At 41.3% G+C, this 23,370-nt stretch overlaps 1 protein-coding gene across 1 annotated transcript; it reads right to left on the reverse strand.

Annotated features, from left to right (window-relative positions):
• Window positions 1–1,514: 1,514 nt before the first annotated feature.
• ZNF475 (zinc finger protein 475) lies at window positions 1,515–22,777 on the reverse strand. Its single transcript, XM_075411464.1, has 4 exons — window positions 22,693–22,777; window positions 12,553–13,469; window positions 5,142–5,322; window positions 1,515–1,714 (listed from the first exon to the last, which is right to left on the reverse strand). Exons 2-4 carry the CDS (start codon window positions 13,252–13,254, stop codon window positions 1,563–1,565), a joined length of 1,035 nt encoding a protein of 344 aa, XP_075267579.1. The 5' UTR covers window positions 13,255–13,469; window positions 22,693–22,777; the 3' UTR covers window positions 1,515–1,562.
• Window positions 22,778–23,370: the final 593 nt, after the last annotated feature.

Consider the following 23,370-nt stretch of genomic DNA (forward strand, 5'->3'; position numbering starts at 1 on the left):
TTCTGCTACATAACACAACAGAATTTTTCAAAATAGCACATTCAAACACCTTCTCCACTCCTTTTTTGTATAATATCTACCCTTCTTGCCCATACTGGCACTCTGTTTTGGTCAGATTTGGCACAGAGAGCAGGGTGGTATTTTATTCCAGCCATCTGACACAGCATGTTTGTTTTGGCCTGACATAAAATTATGTTTTCTTTTACCCAGTTCATGACAAAGATGTGCCTCTCTGACTTGTAAAACTGTTGGCATGATCGGTTTCTTGAGCTGAGCATAAATCACATGGTCAGTATCATTCTAGGCAAGAAATGCACCAAGAACAGGGCACTTTTGGAACTGTTTTCTAAAAACAGTCAGCCTCTGCTTCCACCGCATGGCTGGATCCCTTTATATGGGAAAATTTCACTTGTAGCTGTTAAGGGCTTCATAAGCTGCACTGTCCCACAATGATGTGAACAATGGGGTGCTCCATGGTTTAAAGTTCTGAGTGGGAATCAATGAATAGACTTGTGCCACAGGTGGACAAGGACACAAAAATACCCCCAAATCAAAAAACTCAAAGGAGCTACTTGGTTTCTTTGATTAGTCAAGTTCAGTTGGAGGTCCTTACCCTAACTAGACAAATCTTCCATAGAGAGGAAACAAAATTTTCAATGAATTAATTTTCCTGATCAACGTCATTCTGTCTTTGCTTCCACTGAGATTCAATGAGTTACTCCTCATCAAAACCCTCATTTCCTAGAAGTTGTCTGAAGCTTCAGTTTCTGAAACAGTAGGTGAGTATATTCGCTGAGCAACAGACATGTAGCCAAATGTCCATGCGGACAAGGCAGCTTCTGACATTATAGCAGCTCTCCCAGTCTGACAGATCTGTTGAAAAACAAGACCACAAGACAGAACCATGTGGGATGCTCTCTTGGGGATCACTGCAGTGAAAGACCCCCAACAGCTACGTCTCATTTCTCTCTGTCCTTTGCTGAATACAAAAATCCAAACATGCCATGAAAAAGGGGAAACACATGCAGAAGGCCTAACTTCTTTCAAAAGTCCAAATAGCTAAATCTTAAAGGCTGTGAAAGGGGTGGAGCTGAAGAACATCCTACATTTGACCAACACAGATGAAGATAGCACATTGATTCAGAAAGCAGCCTGGGAGGGTTCTTCACCTGGTTTGTCCTGCACCCAACAAAGCACAGGATCAGGACAGGGAAGATGATAGTTAACATTACTTTCAAGTATTCTTATGCCATCCCTCTCAAACTGTAGTTTCAAGGTGACGCTACCTGAATGACAGAGGTGAGGAAGCACTTTGACTTACTGCTGGGCTAAAAAATCACCATATTTGACCTTACACTACAGTAGCAACTGCTGATTTCACTCTGGAGGCTTTTGAATCACATGATCTGTCGACACACCACAGTTTTAATGCTGGATTTTATTTCTCTCATGGTTTGACTGAAAGGTATGGGTGCATGTGTGTGTATTCTTGCACACACACACACGTGTGCATGTGGTATGTGAGTGTGCATGTATATGTATGCATGTGTGTTATATCCAATTCATGCTGCAGGTTTCGGTTTACAGGACTTCTGGTGGACGATCAGTCTGTCTGGAAGAAACGTACGCCCACAAATATCACATGGAACTAGCTGGTTCTGGGCGCTGATCCAGGCAGCCTCATTTAAAGAATCAAGATCACAGAAACCTTTGGCTAGAAAATGAAAAAAAGAAAGTATCAGCTTTCATTTTGGAGACCCACATTCAACTCTTTATGGAAAATATTTTCAGGAAATACCTGTTGACTGAGCCTTTCAGTTTAACCAAACCATATTGCTTTTGCAAATGAAAAAGAAAGAAAAGAAAGAAGCAAAAGAGTAAAAAATATATTAAAAAACTCTGCTTTTTGTCCCAGGGGTTGAACTAAATAAACTTCAAACTGAACCATTTTGCATTGTATGAGCATACAGAGAAAACATCATGCTGTGTGCTATGATATGCATTCTCAGCTAATTATTAACATCTTTGCGTACATACTATTATCAGCAAATTTCACTTCTTGGCTTTATTTCAAGTTCTGTTTAATGAGCATGTGTTATCTGACCGTGGTGATGGGAGGGAGTGTATCGTGCTTGAGAATATGATCTTTGTACTGCTCTGGACAAGGGGCTCAATTTTCTTCCTGTTGAAGTCTATGCAAGTTTTGCCAGTAAGTGAAGTAAAGCTTAGGTAAGCCTAAAGCCTTACAGACAAAACCTACAGTTCTTCTAAGCCACAGCTTTCAGTGAGGTCATTGCACTGATGCATCTATTGTCATCTAAACACTAATCCAGTCTCACCCACAGTTATTTTCCACTGTGGGAAGAGTGACTGCTCTGAAAGCTCAGAGGCATTCTTCAAACACTCACATCAGATGTATTTTCCAGATTTTATTTGAGTATAAAGAAAATCATGTTTACTTTCATCTTGAAATGGACTTTTGCATAGTATTGCTCAAAACTGATTTCCAAAAAGGCCAGGTAGTTTGCTTAACACCCGGATTTAGATCTTAAGAGATTTATTTGAAATGCATGCAGAAAAAAATCTACATGGCTCTATTTGAAGATGTATTTGCTTCACCCGTCTCAAAAGGTATGACAACACAGAAAAAGACTAAAAAAATATTTTTGTCTTTGAACCACTAGCAGCAGATAATTTTTAAAAGAAAAGGATTTGTGCACTTAAAAATATTCCATGGTTTCTCTCATTGGCACATGATAGAGCTCTTCATTAAAGGCCCATACATTTTTAATATGACTCATATCCAATGGTTCACATAACCACAATAAGCCTTAGATCTCTTAATATGCCTGTTCCTAATGTTCTTTTTGTTAGAAGAGCAACCAAGTAGTGTTTCTTTTCCTGGCTGAGACAAATATCCCCTTTGCTTGCAGGAAATGAATGTGTATTTTCTGTACTTTGGAAAGTTTATTGAATATAAAAAAAAAGAGAAAGAAGGATGACTTTCTCCTTGCAGGCATGTGTTAGGCATTCCACAAACAAAACACTGTGTAATCAGGGCAGCGGTTGTCTTCCCGTGACACTTTAGTTTTCAGAAAAAGATTTATGTTATTTATAAAAAGTTTAATGTAAGCAGTTAATATTTCTGAGCTTTTTTTGAACATTGCCTGTTCCGTTCAACAACAGAGGTAATCCCTCCTCTCTAAGTTGAGAACCTGAGAGACATGCAGTACGTGTATGTGGTCTCAAGGTCAGTTATAGCATTTACCAGATGATCAAGGGTAAGTCTTATGGAAAAAGAACACTGAGATTATTTTCTTGAGGCCAGGAACATGAGGCAACTGCAGGGGGAACAACAATTTTAGCTCAAGCTACAGAACTGATCAGACTTGCATCAGCAGGCATTTAGGGATAGATGCTGGAAGCAGGTCTGTGTCCCATGGGGAACTGTGGGCACATAACACCTCACAGGAGATGTGTGGCGCCTGATATGACTCATTGCATAAATGAGACAATTTTCTGATTCATATCTGGGAGCCTTCTGCTGGATTGTTCTCTCAAAGAGTGGTTGTCTTTCTGCTTCCACTCCTTCAAAAGAAGAATAGTGTATTTAAAAATAACCTGGTTTGTCCTTTTGCATCCTCCCCTTTCAGATGGAATTCTTTTGTTCTTTTCTTTCTCCATCTTTTGTACCACACATGCAATAATTAAAAAGAGCTTCACTACAAAAAAAGCAACTAGAATGAAAATGTCTTCTGAACCTGTCTTTCACTGCAGATTCAACTCTGCTGCTTGGTATCTGTTAACCAAGTGCTAATTCTGTATTATATGAGCTGCAATTATTGTTATTTTGAACAGCAGGTTAGTGCTCTCAGTGATCCTGCTCTTCTCTGTGCATGTCTTCTGGGGACATACTTCTTTGTAATGCTGTAAACTGATCTAATGTATGACTCTTTCACAGTGAGTTGTAGGAGAATTTGTCTACTTTTCCAGACATTAGGGGAAGCTGCAGGAAATTACGGGGAATATTAAAAAAGAGAGGGTGAATTAACTGGCTGTGAGCAAGTGGTCCAAACTTCACCCAAAGTAGCTCAGACCAGCTGGCAGGGCCAGGGAAAGCATCCAGCTGAAAAGGTGAATAACTTTATGTGGGAATGGGGAAGTCCTGGGACCAGCTTCCAGGCAAATCATGGATAAGATTTCCTTTTGGTCCTACAGCGAACACGCATCCCTGGAATATATATGGGAGCCCAGTTCTGTTGGGTGCTGGGGATCAGTTTTCATTGATTTGAAGAAGTGGGGTCTAGGCATCTTACAAAACAGAACCCACAGAACAAACACACATAATCGGCAGAAACAGAGTGTTTATTTTATACTACATGTATTTTTTGCCACAGTGTTTATATTATAATGTCTTACAGAAAAATCTTCTAAGGCTTACATATATAAAGGGATCAATAACATCCACTGGATGCTGTAGAAGATACTGCATTTTTATAAGTATTTTAATAAAATCCTGAAACTAAAGTATTCGTTAAAAGCAGGTTTTAAAAAGACCTTATTTTCTACCAGTCATTATGCATCTAGTATCGTATTTCTTATTTTACTTCAGAACTCCTCTTTTTGAGGCCACTCACTGTTTACCTCTGCTAAGTGCTAGTGTCGGGCTTTTTTTATAACTGATGCTAGAGGTGTAAAATCTGGCTGAAGTATCTATCCCTATATTGCCTGAAGAGTATTTTATTTTAATGACTATATGTGTCAAGTCTGCATATTATTCTTGGATGCTTTTGCCCATTTTAAAATATGCCTTTCTACTGCATTGAAAGTTGTCAGAAGATAGTGATGTGGCTGTGAAGCAGGTTGCTGAGGTTTTTGTGTTTTGATTCAGAACACACTGATACATAAAGAGAACTGTCCCAGGAGTGATGTCCCACAAGCCAATGACTACTCTTACTTTTTACAGATGCAGTACAAAAGGAGAACAGGATGCTTAACAGAAAACTTAAAATGAGTAATGATGACTACCCTGACTTCAGAGTTAAATGGAGAAGTACTTGCAAACTGCTAAGCTACTGCCTAAAATTCTTTTTTTTCTTCCTCCCACTTTCTTGCATTTCCTAATTTGGTCTGCAGCTTACCTTTTATGGGACTGACTTCAGGCTTTTTGGGCTCTGGCCTTCTCAAGTGCTTGGGTAGCATGTCATTCTCCCGGTGCCATTTTTTCAGGCATTGTGGCTCATGGATATTAATAGATTTCCTTCCATACTTACGGCCACATAGGTAACAAGTCACTGCTGGTGGCTGTCTTATCACTTGTACCTGCAAACAACAATTGTGAAGAAGAAAACATACTGTTTTCAATATTAATTCTGAATCAGAACAACTCTGGATGAAAACAATCATGTAGATTAAGCAACCGATCCATATCTGAAATCTGTGTTTCTGTCAGTTTTGTTTTGTCAGGATACAGTCTTGAAGCCTGTAAGAGATATCGCCTCACTAACTGGTCACCTGGAGCTGGTAGGATCCTTCTGCAGATATTGGGCTGAATATTCATGTGTGTCACCTAATTAATACTTAGCTATGAAGGTTTTAGCTGTTTTATTTTCATACCATCAAGTTCGTAGAAATGCTGAGTCTTCATGTGCAGAAACAGCTCCTCTGCTTGATCAGGCTGCTGCAGCACAGCGTCCATCTTAAAAGCTGAAGCCCTTTTTTTATCTACCAAAGTGAAGTAACATGGAAAGCAGCAAAAAATGCTTCCTGGGCTGAACTGCTGATGTCTAGTGCAGTAGCAGAAAGATCCCATCTCCAGGCAGAACACAGCTAAAGCACTGCGTCCAGCCTTAACATCTCCCTTAAGTCGGACAGCGAGGGCAGCCATCTCAAGCTTGTGATTGTGGTCCCTAACTCCATGTTACTTTTGCCACAAATCAGTTAGCTGGTGGAATCCTTGGCCTTAAAGGATTAAAACCAGTACAGGATATTTCAAGAGAGAAGGGCAAAATAGGAACCATTCCTTGTTTATCCTGAAGGCCTCAGTGTGAACTTTGCCAGTGGCTGCAGCGAGGGCAGAACTGGACTCTAAACAAGTCATTGCTTCTGCACTGCAGGTCTGCGTTTGTTCACAGAGAAGAACAGCTCAATGGAATAAAAAAAATCCCTCAACCCCAAACCCCACAAATACATATTCTGAGCTTGAAATACATATAATTACTGTGGTATTTCAGATTACAGACTCGAGTGTGTCATTAGGCATGTCCTGGGCTAGGCGTGGTGTCAGCACCAGCCCTGCTCCAGGAGTAGCGTAAAAACGTACTGCAGAGACAGCACTTAGAGGCACACTGATGGGTCTCACAACTGCCAGCGCTTCCTGCACTCCGGACTGCAGAATACCAGTAAGAGACGAGCTATTCCCTGCCCTCCTAAAGGTGGAGGGACAGCCATGCCAGACCAAACACAGGAAGACTTTCTCACTCAAACAAGGGAGGTGGGGATTTCATTTTTTCCTCTGCTGCTGTGTAAGACAACGGGTAACCCGTTCCAGTATTTATGACTCTCTGTGTCAGCCCATCAGTGCATTCAAGAAATCCTGGTCAGCTCTTCTCACATTTATGCTACAGTCTGAAAATGTCATTAGTGAACAAGCTGCATAAGCTTTCTTTCCTGTATCACACATGTAAACTCAATTACAAGAAGAAATACTATTCTACGAAATGTATTTTTTCTGGGAAAAGTTGGGCTTCATCTGGAAAGTTCTCACAGTGAGTTGAACTGTAGCTTATCCAAAGACAGTCTTTCCAAGGACATTTTCATCTTCTTAATTTTCAAATGGAATTTCCTTAGCCACCTTTGATAACAAGGTATTTTTTGTATGTGTATATATATTTATAAACTTTATTATATATAAAACCTTCTGTTTCTATGTACAGCTGAATATAGAAACATCTGTTTTAAGAATGCGCTCTAATTTTTCATTATCAATTTTTGCCTACTACATTACTTAGGGTTTTGAGCTACACCTTGTCTGGTTTGGAGACAAGACTCTGGATCCAGATACACAGTCTTTTGAAGGCAGTGTATCTTTCTTTGTAGGCTCTGGAGAGCTTTAGATGAGGATACTACAGTCTCAACTCTTGAGGTCAGGGAACTCATATGACTGTGGATTCTTGTTATGGGTATGCTTATAGCATTTTTGCAATGGCTTGCTAAAAAAATGCTTGGCGCAAAAACACTGGGAACACATTTTCCTCTCTAGCTTTTATTAACTAGGTTCCTGCCATTCAGTAAAATGGATTACTTATTGGCTAAAAACTAGGAAAGAACAATTTGATTTACATTCAGTTTGTAGGGGCTCTTTATATACTACCAGAATGGGAAAAAGAAATGCTAGTACGAATGAAAATCACGTTTACTTAGCCTGCCTTGTCACAATCATTTCCACCATATGGAGCAGTATAATATAAACAAACGTATAGCTCAAGAAGACTTAAAGTCCTGATATGAGACAGATGAAAAATCTCTTAAAAATTTAAATACTCCCAATAAATTTGATGCCCAGATATATTGTAGTTAAAATCAAATAGGTTTTTATCTTAGAAATATTTCTGTAATGAATGGACATAACCTTTTATGACTGCTTCGTTCAAATCCATTACACTTGGTTTAAAGTCATTGTGCTGTCCTACTATTGAACAGATGCCAGAGACCTGCAAGACAAAAGTTAGTGATCTCCATCCAGGGCAAAGTGGACACATTTCCATGGTTCTCAGATAGTTTTTTGGTAGTCTCATCTGAAAACCTAAAGATTGAATGAGCAGTACTGTGATCGCTCCAGATCCTGACAGAGAGTTTATAGGTGGGGTTTGTGTTGCAACTGAGCAAAACCAGGCCTGCAGCTAAATAGAGGATTCTGTTCTCCAGAGTTGTGAGTTCATAACTAAATCCTATTTGACGAAAAAAATGTTTAAGAAATCTGTTCAAGCAAAAATGTCCCTGTTTTGTAACTTTCACAATTTAAAATTGTACAGAAACAATAGCAGAGACCAGAATTAATTGAAAAGAATCAGATCACTCTAAAGACAGAATTATTTCTTCCAGAAATGTAGTGAGTTTGAACCATCACCACACATTAACTTATATACACAAATCCTTCTCTGCAAATACAAACGTGTTAAAAAGACGAAAAATAAAACCTGGAGGAGAGTATCCTTGCAATTGGTAGCAACAGCTCTTCTGTTGCTTAACTGTGGAATCCAAGGTATGATAAGCTTTATTTGGAATATCTACAGCTGATGATATTTATCCTTCATTTCTTTTTCAGAGTATGCCTATCTCAAATGTCACATCTGGAGGCCTGCAGTTTGAAACAAAACTATTTTTGGAATCACCACAACTTTCCAACCCAAACTACTCACAGGCCAGTGGCTAGGCTGTCTGCTTGCTGCTTTGTTTTTCACTTTTAAAAAGGGTTGTAGGGAAGGTCTGTTCCTGAGGATATGTGTTGTTCTAAAAATCCCTACAAATACCTAACAGTGCAGTTAGGCTTTCCTCTGGTGTCTCAGTGTTTTCTTTTTTCTCCAAGACTGCTAAGTATGTCTGTGTGACCATGAATTAAGTTATTTAGCTCAGAAGGCTACGCAACTATGTATTTTCAATAGACCTGACGTTCGTTGAGGTTAGCCCCAGGCTGCTGTTATGGTGTTACATGAGGTCAAATCCTCCCATACTGCACAAAGCTTTTAATTTCTTCTTAAGTACACCCAATAAAACTGACTTCCAAACTCTCCTCCATAAATATTTACCATCCAGGACTGCACAACCCCCCGCCTTTCTTATTTGTTTAATTATATGTGTATTATAATGGGACGAGGGGAGGCCTCCTGGTTCAGGCCAGAGCTCTCATCATAGACTTGAATCGCCCAAGGAACAGAGGTTCAGGAAAAGAATGATCCAAGCACTTAGTAACAGCATCATGTTGTATGAAGGCGGCCCTTTCCACACATTTCTGTCGGGAAAGTAAGAGGCATTTTGCATAAGAGACAGGGACCAGCTGTGGCATGGCTCTCATGACCATCCAAAGGTGCATTTCACAGCATTCTGGTGTGCTTTCAGCCACTGCCCTGACACAACAGCACACTAACTTTGGGACTGCTCATATGCCTGTGTATGAAATTTCCTTGAACAGCAAGGTACTTCTGCCAGATGGTGGCAGGTAGTTAAAGACTTTACTCCACTGGAAGCACTAGAATATCCCATTTTACTCCTGATGTGCCATCCATCAAAAGAAATACATCGGTACAATGAGCATGGCATTTGTGGAAAAGCAGAAAGCCAGGAAGCTCAATCATTCCCAATGATAATAATATACTTCATTCAAACCATTCATTCACTGTCCATTTTCATCTAACTTTCTATATTTTCAAATATATTTGTCAGTGTCCTCCTAATAAGATTTTCAAATCTGCTGCAACTGAGGCAAATGAAGTTTATCATTGACTTTCCACCTTCATTAGAATTGCACAGCATCTGAAGTTTTCATTTTACCAAGTGACTACATGACTGTTGTAAGAGACAACATCAACATTTTGTTTTTACAGAAGTTTTCAAGACTTGTGCTGTGTTAAAATGCATTACAGTAAAGTAAAAGAAGACCACTGAACTCTTATTTTTAGGTAGTTAACTTGATAAGAAGAAAACAGCAGATGGCAGCACCAGATGATAGGATTTTAGGATCAGTGTTATCTATCGTCAAAAAAACTTTAATATATATACCCACAGCAAGTCATTAATACTCACTTGTATGTAGCAGACATTTCAGTCTATTAAAGAATTAAAACCACGCCCTGTTCTAGTGCACGTCTGAGTTTCAGTAGTTCCAGACATCTCTTCCGTTGTCTGGGATATCACAGCAGAATCCAAAATAGAATTTTTGAGCTGATGTGATCCTTGAGAGTCTCTTAAGCATAGGCTGTTGTTTACACAGCCAGATATGATTAATTCAGATGTGTTCACGCATTCTGAGAGGAGGACAGTCAATGGAAGAGATGGCTTACGGAGGCTGTTGAGTCTCAAGCTCCAAAGGCATTTAACTCTGAACTGAGTGATACTGATCGAGTTGATCTTGCACTTGCTAAGGGAGAGTGAGCTCCAGGATAGAGGTACACAGGCAAAAGTGCTTGCAGTTGTAAAGTTAAAATGCCCTTCACATGGCATATCACCAAATCAGTCAGATCTTTCTTTTTAAAATGTGGAAAATTCAGCTTTTTAATTTAGGACATCTTTCATTGCATAAATTAATTTAACAGCAGCATTACAGTTTTTAAATACACTTATATAAGGGCTGGGGTTTTTCTTCAGTTATTCCTTCCCTCAGGTGTTTTGCTGAACCTGGACTTCAAACAAGCACTTAAATAATTCACTGTTACAGTGAGTAGGTCTGTTAAGTGAGACATGGACTGCCCTAAATGCTTTCCTGCCAGGACAAAAGCAGATTGCCATTTCACTCCACTGCTGGCATTTTTTAGCAGAATTAATAAGCAGTTAAATAGCTCATAAGGTGAGCATAATTAAAACCATTTGCTGGAAAAAGATGAATACTGTAGAGGAGACCCAGACCTTGTCCCTGCTCAAAGCAAACCTGTAGTTCTTCTGTGAGCTTAGTGCTTTTCAACATCCTTCAATGCGTGGACCTTTCAAAAATTTCATCTAGAGGTGGAGACCCTCACAGAGAGAATTTAAGCCTATGGAAAAGAGGCTTGCATTGATCACTTCTCAGAAGCAGTCTGCCAGTGCTGAACAGCCCCTGGGATCACAGGATATTGCTTTCACTCTTTCCGTTCCTATCTTCACCTTTAATGCTTCCCTCTGTGCAAAAGGACAGCTCTAGAAATAATAAAATAAAGGACCTCAGAGAAGCAAAATCCATTATCCCTTACTGAAAGTCACTGTTAATACTGAAGTCCTTCAGAGGCAATTACAAGATGCAAGCTGTACAGCCTCATTAGTTCTGCTGCAACGGATTAACTGTAACTGCTTGGAGTAAACGTGGAAGCCTGTTGTTCACACAGAAGGACGAACAGATTCAAACACATTTCGTTCTGGCTCTGCAGACCTCACAGAAGTAAAAAGTGGTAATAACGTTGTTGTTCAACAAGTCAGCAGATGTGACTGAATCCACACAGGGAGCAGATATGTTGTGCAAGAGGGCAACATTTTTACAGAGTCACTCTCAATGCCAAACCACACTCTAAATTTGTTTCTTTTATGACATTGTAACTATGGACTTTGCCCCTGCCCACCTTTTTTTTTTAAACATACAGAATTATGTGTGATGGATAAAACTCTCTGCTTCACACCCATGACGTTCATTGAACAATCATGTTTAGAGAAATGCCAGTTCTTTGGCAGATGGTACCTTGTAGTGTAACACAACAACATCTCCTTTCCTATAGTTACAGATGCACCTGCGCAGCATTTTGAATAGTTTATGGATTATTTGAAATTTGCTGATAAAAGACCTGAGCAGTGGATCTGATTTGCCAATATCTATCTACTAGTGGCCTCAAACAGCGTAATATAGAAATGCTTCACATTGTCTTTGTTCTGATGTTTGTTAGAGTAATGCTATTATCTCTATTTCATTCAGCAGGAGGAAATCTGAAATACAGCATGCTTTGACTTTTAAGACATTTTTAGAAATGCTCTGCTTAGCATTGCATTCCTTTAGTGACTGAGAAAGCTAAATTCCATGTTCAAAAGTAATGTGGGCAATCAGGATCACAGAATCACAGAATCAGGAGTTCAACCCCATTTAAAAAAAAAATCACCTTTTATTTTAGAGACTGGGACTAAATTTAGACATCTAACTTTTTACAAAACTCCTGGCCAACAGACAGCTTGTGCAGAAACAAATGCAGAAAAAAATATGCCATTTTCCAAAACTTTGTGTAGCTTTTGGATAATGTGAATCAGCTTCTTTATTCTTGGATCTTGAACTAAATTCAGTGGAAAGAAATGTGCAGTCTTATTTATTTTGTTGTTGTTATACTCTGAGTTGCTGCCTTTGAACACGCAGTCCTCAGAAAACTCATGTTTCATGCCAACGTTAAGAATAACGATAAAAAATGAGTATCACTGGAGTGCTTACAGGATAATGAAACGTATTTTATGTTAAATAAATAAAAATATCTAATACCTGCTAAAAGATATAACATACAAAGCTTGCCTAAGCTGCTCAACAGAATCTCCTAGGGAACTATAACACACAATGGTCCCTTTTGGGGACACAGCTGTAACAGGACCACAGAGCATGAGAACTCAACTACTCCCTGTCAACAGGAAATTCATAAGAAATAGGAATAAGTAGTTTCCCTTATGCACACAGTATCACCCTTTACCTACTATTCAGCAGAGAAACATCTGCGTGGAGCCAAAAGACCCTTCTGACGGAAAGTGATTTTAAATTTGATGGGAACCCAGTCTCCCCTGGAGTGCCTAGTATCAAAATGCACCCACACCTTTTCACACAGCACGTGCTCAGCAATTTACCTTGCCTAACGTGGCTGATGCAGCCCCGCTCTTTCCTTGACAGGTCTTAGACAGATCATCACTTGCTGAGCCAGACCCGGAGACTGGGCCTTTACCAGATTTACGGGGGCTAGAGCTTGACAGCTCCACACCACTGCTACCTCCTCTGCAACACTTCTGGTGCACAATGAGACGGTCAGGAAGAAAGGTTCGGCCACAGTTTCCACAGGGCAGGAGCTGGGATTGAGCACTATGATAAGCTGCCTCATTTTCAGCTGTAAGTGCACAGGAATCACCAGTAAGGACCTCAGGTTTCCTGGGCTCCACTCTTCTGAGATGCCTTGGTAGCTCACTGTTTTCAATACGCCACTTCTGTAGGCACTGGGGCTCATGTATAGAAATAGATCGTGACCCAAATTCTCTGCCACAGATATAGCATACCCTGAAGCAAGGTCTTCTTGGTGGGATGATGGGCCGATTCAGTGGCGTCTGAGACATGTTTGAGGAATCTGACTGTTTTGATATTATTGCAGTGCCTGGTCGCCTTTTCTGGGATCCAGCTTCTCGATGTACTGCTTTAGGCAAAATTTTGGGAAGATCTGACACATTAAATGGTGAAACTTGCTCTGAAGGCAAGACACTAGAGACACTAGCAGGGGCCTCTCCAGCACTTGGCTGTGCGTTACAGGTTTTGTTCACGTTCTCCTTGATATTTATTTCCATGAAGGGTACAACATTTCAGGAAACTTCTCGCTTTCTGACAGATGAAGGACTTGGGAAAGTCTGTTATTCAGTATGATGCTCCATCTTCTTAATTCATTTTCATGGGCCGGAACATACTAAGGACTTCAAAACTGGAACACTGCACCCAATGGACGTTTCAATAGGGAACGAGGGTTTCTGTGTGTTTTTGTTTTGCCTTTTGGTTTTACATGATCCTGAAATAAATTAAAATAGTACATATTAATAAACACCATCTCTCTTGTTAAGGCTACCAACCAGTGGCTTATCACAGGGATTAGTTTACCTTACTACCCTGTTGTATTTTTAAATAATAGACAAATAACATCAAATATATCCTACCCCTAATGACCAACTGAACAATGTCATTCTGAAATACTAGTCTTGGGGTGTTAAGTCATAAAGGACGTGGAAGAATATTGTCTTGCATAAAATGCAGCTGCTGAAATACATACAGTTTTGAGTAAAATCAATATGCTTTATTTTCAGTTATTGACAGAACGAGTATTGCTGACACAGTCTGTAATTTCTAGGCCATTTATGTTGATAGTTAAACATAATTTCCCTATCTCAAGAGAAATGAAAATAGGTCTCTTAGTAGAGGGCTATTAATGTCCAGTCTCCAAAGGGACAGTCAGCAAGGAAAATATTCCCAGTCTGTAGGCTGAAGGAAATGATTAGGCCCCTTTACTCAGCACTTGTGAGGTGGTATCTCAGATTCTCTGACCAGTCTTGATTCTCCCAGTAAAGAAGACATACTAATAAAATGGAGCAAGTTTATCATAATGACTGTTCAGATGCTTTGGGGGCTGAAGCCCATGCCATATGAGGAGAAGCTGATGGTACAGTGTTTGTTTAGTCTCAAGAAGACAGTGCTAAACGTATTTCAGTTTTTCAGTTTGTAGCTTATTCCTGTCCGCAGACAACTTTGTGTTATATCACTTCAATGTTCATTTCTCACAGGGACAATCTTTTGTGCTGGTCCTCCAAGAATTAGAAAATAAAATTTGGATTGTAAGCTTGTTATGGTAGAGGCTATTGTTTTATTGCAAGAATACGAAATAACTACCAGGTTAGCTTTAGTCAAAAGCAAGCAAGAGGCTGCATAGACAGATGGCTGCCAAGGACAGCAATGTCACCATTACCTACCTTATCGGTAATAGAAGATACAGCTGATTATTGCTATTTTGCCACCAAGGATGGGGTCGGGTCAAGGTGTAATGGGCACTGCTCTGGGGTGGCAGCTCTTCCTTTGTCTTAAGAGTCACCTCACCCTTACCAAACATTCCAGACTTTTAGGGGGTTCCTGACTCCCAAACTTATCTATCCAGAGATCCCACTGACCCATCTCAGGTCACTTTCTCTGCTGCCACCAACCAATCTGGATCTGCTCTGAAATGCTCTTTTGTCATGTTACCATGGGAGACTTTGCTGCCACTTAACAGCCTTTTCACCCTTATCACTCCCACCTCTGAACCCAGGGACTGAATTTTACTACACCCAAGGGTGAGGACACAGTTTTGTCATTATCCTTGAGATGACAAACTCAGACTTTGCCTGTGCCACTGAGAAGCACTGAGCTGGTTCTAGTCTCTCATAAGTATTCTAGGGGATACCTTAAGGACACGGGCAACAGTGAAAAAACAAGTTGTCACCAGGTTCACATTGATAAGTTGTCCTCTTGCCAGGCACACAAAGTTGTTTATATTGCTGCATTCACACCACTTGCTTAAATATTCACAAAGTTGCATATTACAGGGACACTTGTGACACTTTCTCATTTTACAAAATCTCTTGTGAAGCTCAAATTTGTTTGTATGCAAACTGGAAGATATGAAGACCATCAGAGACAACCTGTGATTTGTACTGGAACAAATCTCTGTGAACAAGTATGTTGCAGCTAGCTGTTAAAAATAAAATTCTTGAGGGATATTATACTTAGAGTTTACACTTCCTCCAAAACTCTCTCAGATAGCTGCAGTCTGTGGAAAAAGATAGTAAACTACAAGACTATAGTATCCTCTCTTGTCTGAAGCTACCAGATAAGCCTATCATGTATGTTAAAGGATACACAAAACTCTAGCACTAGAATTTTTGTTTCAGATCTCAGATTTTTTTTTTTGTCTGAATCCTACAAAATACACTATGGTGAAATACCCAGCGGAAAAGCGTACCACAAACTAACAAAGAACCAAAGGTTTCAAGTAGTTTGGACAGTAGCAATTAATAACACTCTGGCAGCTACATGGCCTCAAACCGATGCTATCCGATTTTAAAGAAATAATTTTTGCCCTCACCAGCAATGTTCCCTCACTGCAAAAAACTTCCCAAACTGTGTAGAAATTATTATAAAAGTTATTTCTGCAACAAATCCCAAAGCCTTTCCCTTGTTTTCCTTTTAGAAGGCCTAAATTTTCTGATCTAAACTTTACAGAGGCTGCTGAGTTTGTACCACAATCTGCCACTGCAGGAGTTTGCTAGTTTTGACCGGGTCATGCATGTGACTCAGTTAGGCGAATGGTTCAACAGGATGTGAAATTAAAATTTGCAAACTAGCATTGAGGCTGCTCTACTGCAAGGCCCATTCAAAGACTGGGAGAGTTTCCAAGGAGGGTGGCCTGTTGGATGAATCCAAGTTGGGAAGTAGCCAGGCTCTTTAGGAGGGTGAAGGGAATGGAGAGCCAGGGTCATAAAGGCAGGGGAGATAAGGGTTATTGGAGGGTCACAGGAAGGGAGCATCGGAAAGTTCAACTACATTTCAGGGAACTTCTGAACTTTGCAAGGTCCTATTTATGTCCTATTTATTGATTTATGTCAGAACGATAGTTTCCACTACCTGAGAGGATTTTTAAAGCAACAGTGGACATCAAACTGCCTGCCACATGAAGGATGTTAGGTGACTAAATCTGTTACCATTAAGAACGAATCAGTCAATAAAAGATGCTATAAACAACCTATGAACAATATAACTTATTGTTGGATTTCCAAGCTTGCTATTGTAAATACTTCATGAGAGAATTATGCTTCCTTGTGGGGATTACATCATTTGGTCTACATTTATTCCTGCCAAGCTGACCGTTATTATTTGGAAACTTCCTATAAATTCAGTGTGAAATGAAAAGGCATATGAGCAATTCAAATCTTTTCTCAAGCTCAATGGTAAGGATGTGGAAGTAAATCAGAACAGGGATTTAACACTTCTTTTCAAAACATAAAACTTTCTCAAATTTTTCTTTTAAAAATTTTGCAAAGTTATTTAATAAAGTGGGAAGGTACAGCTGATTATTGCACATAACTGTGGGAAAACATTCCTCTCCTCTACAGTTTCACTGAGTACAATATTTAAAAAATAATCTCATGAACTGCAGTGACAGGGCTCTCGTAACGAACGGATGAGTTCAATTTAACTAAAAGCAAGTGAAATACTATGGCTAGTTCAGCATCAGGCTGAGAGCTTCGCTTTATCCAAAATATAACAGAATGACAAGAGTGCAAATAACTCAGTACATCTCTTATCCTCTTGTCCTCAAGAGAGCACTGGAACCCTTGCACACTGTTTTTTAGCTTATCCTAACCTGAAATTGCAATCATAGCATTATTCTCCATGCTTCAGTAATGCTGCCTTCGCTTAGCTGCCATGTGTGATTCAATCTATACAGGCAAGTAGAAATTTCTTCCCTGAAATGGCCTTCTTTATGTCTTCTTTCATGTCAATGCTGGAACTTGGAAGCAAAGTTGACACATACGTTTCCTATTTCCTGTATGCAGCCCATTTCTGAAGAGTGACCCTCTCTGTTTTTCATCTCTCTTGATTCTCTCATGTAAACAATTCCTCAAAACCCATTATAAGGTCATTTTATAAGCCTGGATTCCTCGACCGAACTGAACAAAACATACTTGCACTAGCTGGGGGATTAAATGGGCTGTTTCCAATGAATCTTCAACACTACTGCTTTTGACTTAGCTAGAATTCCACATGGAGACCTCCCAGCTGAAAAAAACAGAGTTTACCTTGTGGAAGAACACATTGCATGAAGCCTCCTGATGCCAGGACACAACCGTGCTCATTCAGTGGACAAAATACAGGAACAGTTGTGACAATTTGGGGAACCTGTTTATGTACAGTTTATGAATGTTGACTGATACCACAGCCTCTCCACGTGCAGCTGTATCAGACTGTAAACTCCATTTAAACTATGCGGCTGGCTGACTGTCACTGTTCCCATCTGTCAGCACAGAAAGGAAGAAGATAAACCCTTTCACCAGATAAACACAGAGCTAAACCAAAGGTCACAGAGCTTTCAAGCCTATGTGTCTTGAAGAAATACCCCTTGGATATGCTTGACTCCCCCTAAAGGCAGGAACAGATTTCATGTCTGGATTTAGGAGGGAGGACTACAAACAAGCAAAATAAACAATGGGAACAAACTGATTCCTTTACTGTTTTTAAAACAGTGCTTAATAAAGCTATGAAAAGGATTTATATGAAGTACTTGCTTGAGGTGGCAGTGGCTTACATCCAGGAGGCTCTTTGGAGAGGTCATTTACAATTGGAGAGTGCTTACAAAATCAGGACTTGCATAACGGAGTTACGAGAATGTCTGTGTGGGTTGCTCTGCCTGAGGAAGTGCATGACAGGCCATAGAGCTACACTAAATGGAGACAGAAACATATGGCTCCAAAATAGTGGCATCCAAATACAACAGCTTGGTGGAAGGTCAGCTATGGATCAAGCTGTCAGTGTCAAAAAAGAATAAACTAGTTTTAGCTTGCAAAAAGATATTGGTTAATCCAGTATCTCGGATTCAAGAGTTCCTGGCTGTGTGAGCCCTTACTTATGCAAACCCCCACTTCACTCTGAGAAGCCTTGCCTTTTTTTACCTTCTATACTACATTCAGTGTTGTATACTCTTTCTGCCTGTTCATCACTCGATACCTGAAGTCATAAGCTTTCTGTTTGTGACATCACAGTTGTTGTTATGTTGGTCATTTAATAAAGGTGATTCATGTAAATTGGACTAAATTCACAAGTATTCTAAAAGAAAAGTTATTTCAGTTGTACTTCTTAACTTTACTGTTACATAAATTACAAATGTCTCAAATAGCTTTAAGTGAGAAGCAACAAGCAACAACTTCTTGTACCACAATAGTACCCAGAGATCCTAGTTTCTCGGTCTGGGCTGGACTGCGTAGAAAGACAAAGGAGAACAACTCAGCCTAAGAGGACTAAAGATATAGAAAGAGAGAGATGAAGTGATCCACTGAGCATAACATAGCAAGTCAGGAAGAGAAATAAATTAATCTAGATTTTCTAGAGCCCCAAATCTGAATCAGTCCAGTCACAGGATTTTCTGAGGCTGATCCCTAACTTTACAGTCAAGGCAAAGGCAAGTCTTTTTTCTCCCTTTTACTGGGTTTTCACTATATTTACATGTAAAAGAGGTGTCAGAAAGGACCAAACTGAGATCCTGTGTTGAGTGCCAAAAAGCCTTGCTTCAGGCTCTTTCCAAATAAAATGTTTTCTGTGAGGCTTCCCGTTATTCTTTAAGGGAAAGCAAATGAAATTATGAAATTAAACCAACATCTTACGCTGTATTTTCTCTTGTGCTAAATGTTGGTTTGTACTGTTCCATTATAAATCATTTTACAAATCTGTTAAGACAAAGTTCTCAAACATAAGTTGGACAGGAGTATTGGATAATTTGTAGTATCTCACTGTTGGATCTGTTTTTCACTGAAAGATAAAAGGAAAAAATATTCTTATGTTTCCAACAGTATTTTTAGCAAATTAACCACACATTAAAACCTTCACATTTTTGCAGCTCAGCACTGCATTTTCTCCACAGTCCCTGGCTGGAGAAGTCTCTTTTGATTAATCTTAGAGACTAATCTTTTCCTTTGGTCATGTGAAAAGAATAATCTATTATTTGGTTATACTTAAATAAAGACCACTGAGATGTAGGAAATCCGCAGTTTTCTAAGACAGGATATTATATCTTGCCATAACTGAGCATGACCCATGTTTTTATGCATCCTCGTGTCTCAAGAATGATTTGCAATCTCCGAACACACAAATATTGGCATGTACCCCCACTTCTGGCAACTTCGAGACTTTGTAAATCTGTAAAATCTAACATTGCAGCAGCCTGGCTTAAATGTCTTATGAGTAATGCACACTCATAAACATCCAAATATGAAGTTTGTTCCATCAGAGGATCAGTTGCACGTATAGCAGTACCCTCTTCCCCATACTATCTGCAGCCCAGAGGCTGGTGGTTACGCCATCATTGAACATGGATGCAGGCAGCTTAAAACATCAGGTAACAATCCTCAAAACCTAATATATCGGGTTAAAAACACACTTTCTTCTAAGATCTACCTGTATCAATTACACAAGAATAAGAGAGAAATCAGTACCTTCTGTGTGTGTGTGTGTGTGTGTGTGTGTGTGCAAAACATGTAAGAGAAGGAAAATATATAACTTTGAGGTTTCTAGATGATTCTGATAAAGACCTATTTCAGCTGTTTACTGTGATGACATAATCAACCTGCTCAAAGATTTTTTGTAATTTTCCTCTGATCTATTCAATGCCCATGTCTTTTTCTTGCACCTGATTCTTTCCCTACCTAAAACTTTATGGATCAATCAAAAATTCACTGGTGTGAATAGCAGTCATTGGATACTTGGCATTTGAGGAGACCCTACATATAATTATGCAGTAATTAAGTTTACTTTACTTAATTAACTTTTCAATTCAATTTTATGACGGTGTTGCCAGAGAAAGCTGGAGACTGCTTCTAGTAACCCAGCAATTCTTTCATGTTACTATGTCCTTCTATGCACAAACATAAGAAATAATTCCTTTGATTTGATTGAAATCATAACCTTATATGAAGGAATTATGACTGTTACTAATTAAAATATATGGAAAAAGTGAAACACCTTTAGTTGAAAAAATGTAATTTCTCAGAATTTCAAAATTCTAAATATTGGACCTCCTTCAGTAATGACATTCTTTCTCAGATGTTCCTCATGTTCTACTAACAAGGTTCTTGATTTTCAGATTTTACGTAGTGATGCATTACAACTTATCAGGTTGAAGATTACCTTAGTCTTACTCATATGCAATAATTTAACACACTTCTTTCATATTTTAAATCAATAATGTTACCCTGTCTCCACATTTACTCCTCTGCAAAAATTGGCAGAGGCGTATTTCCAGTTTGGGTGACGTTGGGGATACTATGCATCACGTTTTTCAACATGGTCAGTTACTGCAGTAGATCTGTGATATTTAACATTATGCAAATCATAGAGGGCTTATGAGATATACATCAGATAATGAATAGACCGAGTGTGTTCACCCTGCCCACAGCACAGGAGTATGAGAGCAAGCAGACGCTGAAGCAAGGAAGTTCACATAGCTCCAAGTGAGCTACATGTACTCCCAGCTCAGGTGTCTTTGCTGAACATTTCCATTTCTGGGACTTCTTCATCAACGACCTGGATGAAGAGTTAGAGTGCACCCTCAGCAAGTTTGCTGATGAAACAAAACTGGAAGGAGCGGTGGATACACCAGAAGGCTGTGCTGCCATTAGGCGTGACCTGGACAGGCTGGAGAGCTGGGCAGAGAGGAACCTGATGAGGTTCAACAAGGGCAAGTGCAGGGTCCTGCACCTGGGGAGGAACAACCCCATGCACCAGTATAGGCTTGGAGCAGACCTGCTGGGGAGCAACTCTGTGACGAGGGACATGGGTGTCCTGATGGACAACAAGTTGACAATGCGTCAGCACTGTGCCCTGGTTGCCAAGAAGGCCAATGGGATCCTGGAGTGCATTAAGAGGAGTGTGGCCAGCAGGTCGAGGGAGGTTCTCCTTCCCCTCTACTCTGCCCTAGGGAGGCCCCATTGGGAGTACTTTGTCCAGTTCTGGGCTCCCCACTTCAAGAAAGATGAGGAGCTACTGGAGAGAGTCCAGTGGAGGGCTACGAGGATGGTGAGGGGACTGGAGCATCTCTTCTGTGAGGAAAGGCTGAGGGAGCTGGACTTGTTTAGCCTGAAGAAGATAAGGATGAGAGGGGACGTTATAAATGCCTACAAATATCTTAAGGATGGGTGTCAGGAGCATGGGTCCAGACTCTTTTGAGTGGCACCCAGCAACAGGACAAGGGGCAACGTGCACAAAGTGAAGCATAGGAAGTTCCATCTGAACATGAGGAAGAACTTCTTCCCTCTGAGGGTGATGGAGCACTGGAACAGGCTGCCCAGGGAGGTTGTGGAGTCTCCTTCTCTGGAGACATTCAAGACCTGCCTGGACAAGGTCCTGTGCAGCCTGCTGTAGGTGACCCTGCTTCGGCAGGGGAGTTGGACTAGATGACCCACAGAGGTCCCTTCCAACCCCTACCATTCTGTGATTCTGTGATAATTAAGTGAATGGTGTTAATTTACAACTTAAGCAGTCAGTTCAGTGAGAGTACCTTAATAATAAATCTTGTTATCAGCTTTAAGATAAACCACTTGGACATGACAGCAAAATTTTCTGTTTCACTTGTGCTTTCCAGACTAAAAAGGAATTCTGGCTTTTATCGTAAAAGTTCTCACTATTGTTGAAGCACCATAAATATTCGAGGAACAGAACTGAAAGAGGTAATTTCTGTTACACAGGTCAATCAGTAGTTATGTGCCAGGTAGGGTTATCTTCTACACAGAGTAACACTTCTAGCTTCCAATATCCAAATGGTTGCCCATGGTAATTCCAGTTGTATTCTCCTGCCCTTTAAAACACGGACGTGAATGAACTCAGTCCACTTCCCAAGGAAAGAAAAGGGGGGTGTTGGGAAATCAGAACCTCTGACCTGGTCAATGCCATTTACTCACACACTGGTTTTGCCAGGCAAATCTCTGCGGAAACGAATTCCAGAGAACAAATGCATTATCCTCCCAGTAACCACTATTGAGCACCCGTCTATTACCAGACAGCGGGTCTGAGGAGAGAAAGTCACTCAGACCTCTGCTCGTCGACTTTCACTTCTTTGCGACGGCGCCCCTGAGCTCTGCAGCGATCCGGCCACCCGGTTGTCCGGTGCCAGGCACTGGTGCGACGGGATGGGGACAGGATGCAGGACTGCATTATTCAGTCCTTGGCTTACAGAAGTCCAGGCCAGGCGTGTTCTCAGTGCTGTCACCTGAGTTTCACAAGGAAACCAGCTTGAAAAGCAGAAGAACCGGGATCCGAACCGGGAGGATCCCAGCGGCCCGTGCCTGTTGGCTAGGCGGGCAAGCCGCTCGGGCCCCGGACTGCGGGAGAGCCGCGGTGCCTCCTCACACGACCACCCCTCCACCTGGAAGCGTCCCCACGCTCGTCCCACGCCCAAGAGGCTGCGCAAGGCACCGCGTTGTCGACGCCTGCCTAAACGTTACCTTCGCTCCGAACGGCGGCTCAACAACCGCTGGAGTCTCGCAAGACGTGGGCTCCTCTGGTGCTGCCTTTCGGGTCCGTCTGCCCTTCGTGGGAGAGAACGGTTGAACGGCACCCCAGCGCCCCGGCGTTGCCACGGCAACGCGCCAACACACGCAAGTTTCGCGCCGGCAGCCCGGGCGCCGATTGGCCGACGCCGCCCGGTCGTTCACGGAGCGGGGGGAGGAGCCGGCGCTCGGCAGCCCCGCCCCCGCTCGGGAGGGCGGTGTGGGAGGGGCGCAAGGGGCTCCCCGGCCGGCCACCTTTCGGGGCGCAACGTACCTTTTTCCGGCCAGGCAAGCGGCGGAACTGTGTGTGCGGGGACGTCTGCTGGACCGAGTCAGCACCTGCAAGCTGCTCCGCGGGAAGGGTCCCCAGCCCGGCTCCGCGGCCCCGGGCAGGGTGCGCCTCCCGCCCCGGTCCCTCCGGGCTGGGGGAGAGGGACCGGTGGCCTCGCTGGGACGCCCGGGCCACCGAGCAGAGTGAGAGCGCAGGGAGCCCTCCTTCCGCCTCCTGCATGGGCACTCTTCTCATTCAGTCGTTCACAGGTTTCGGCCAGATTGCTTCAACGTTTTCCCAGGTTTAACTTCTGCAAGCTTCATGTTTTCCACGGAAGTTAATTCTGCGGAAACTATGGTAAA

The sequence above is a fragment of the Opisthocomus hoazin genome, chromosome Z (assembly GCF_030867145.1).
Source record: "Opisthocomus hoazin isolate bOpiHoa1 chromosome Z, bOpiHoa1.hap1, whole genome shotgun sequence".
In the NCBI taxonomy this organism is placed as follows: domain Eukaryota; kingdom Metazoa; phylum Chordata; class Aves; order Opisthocomiformes; family Opisthocomidae; genus Opisthocomus; species Opisthocomus hoazin.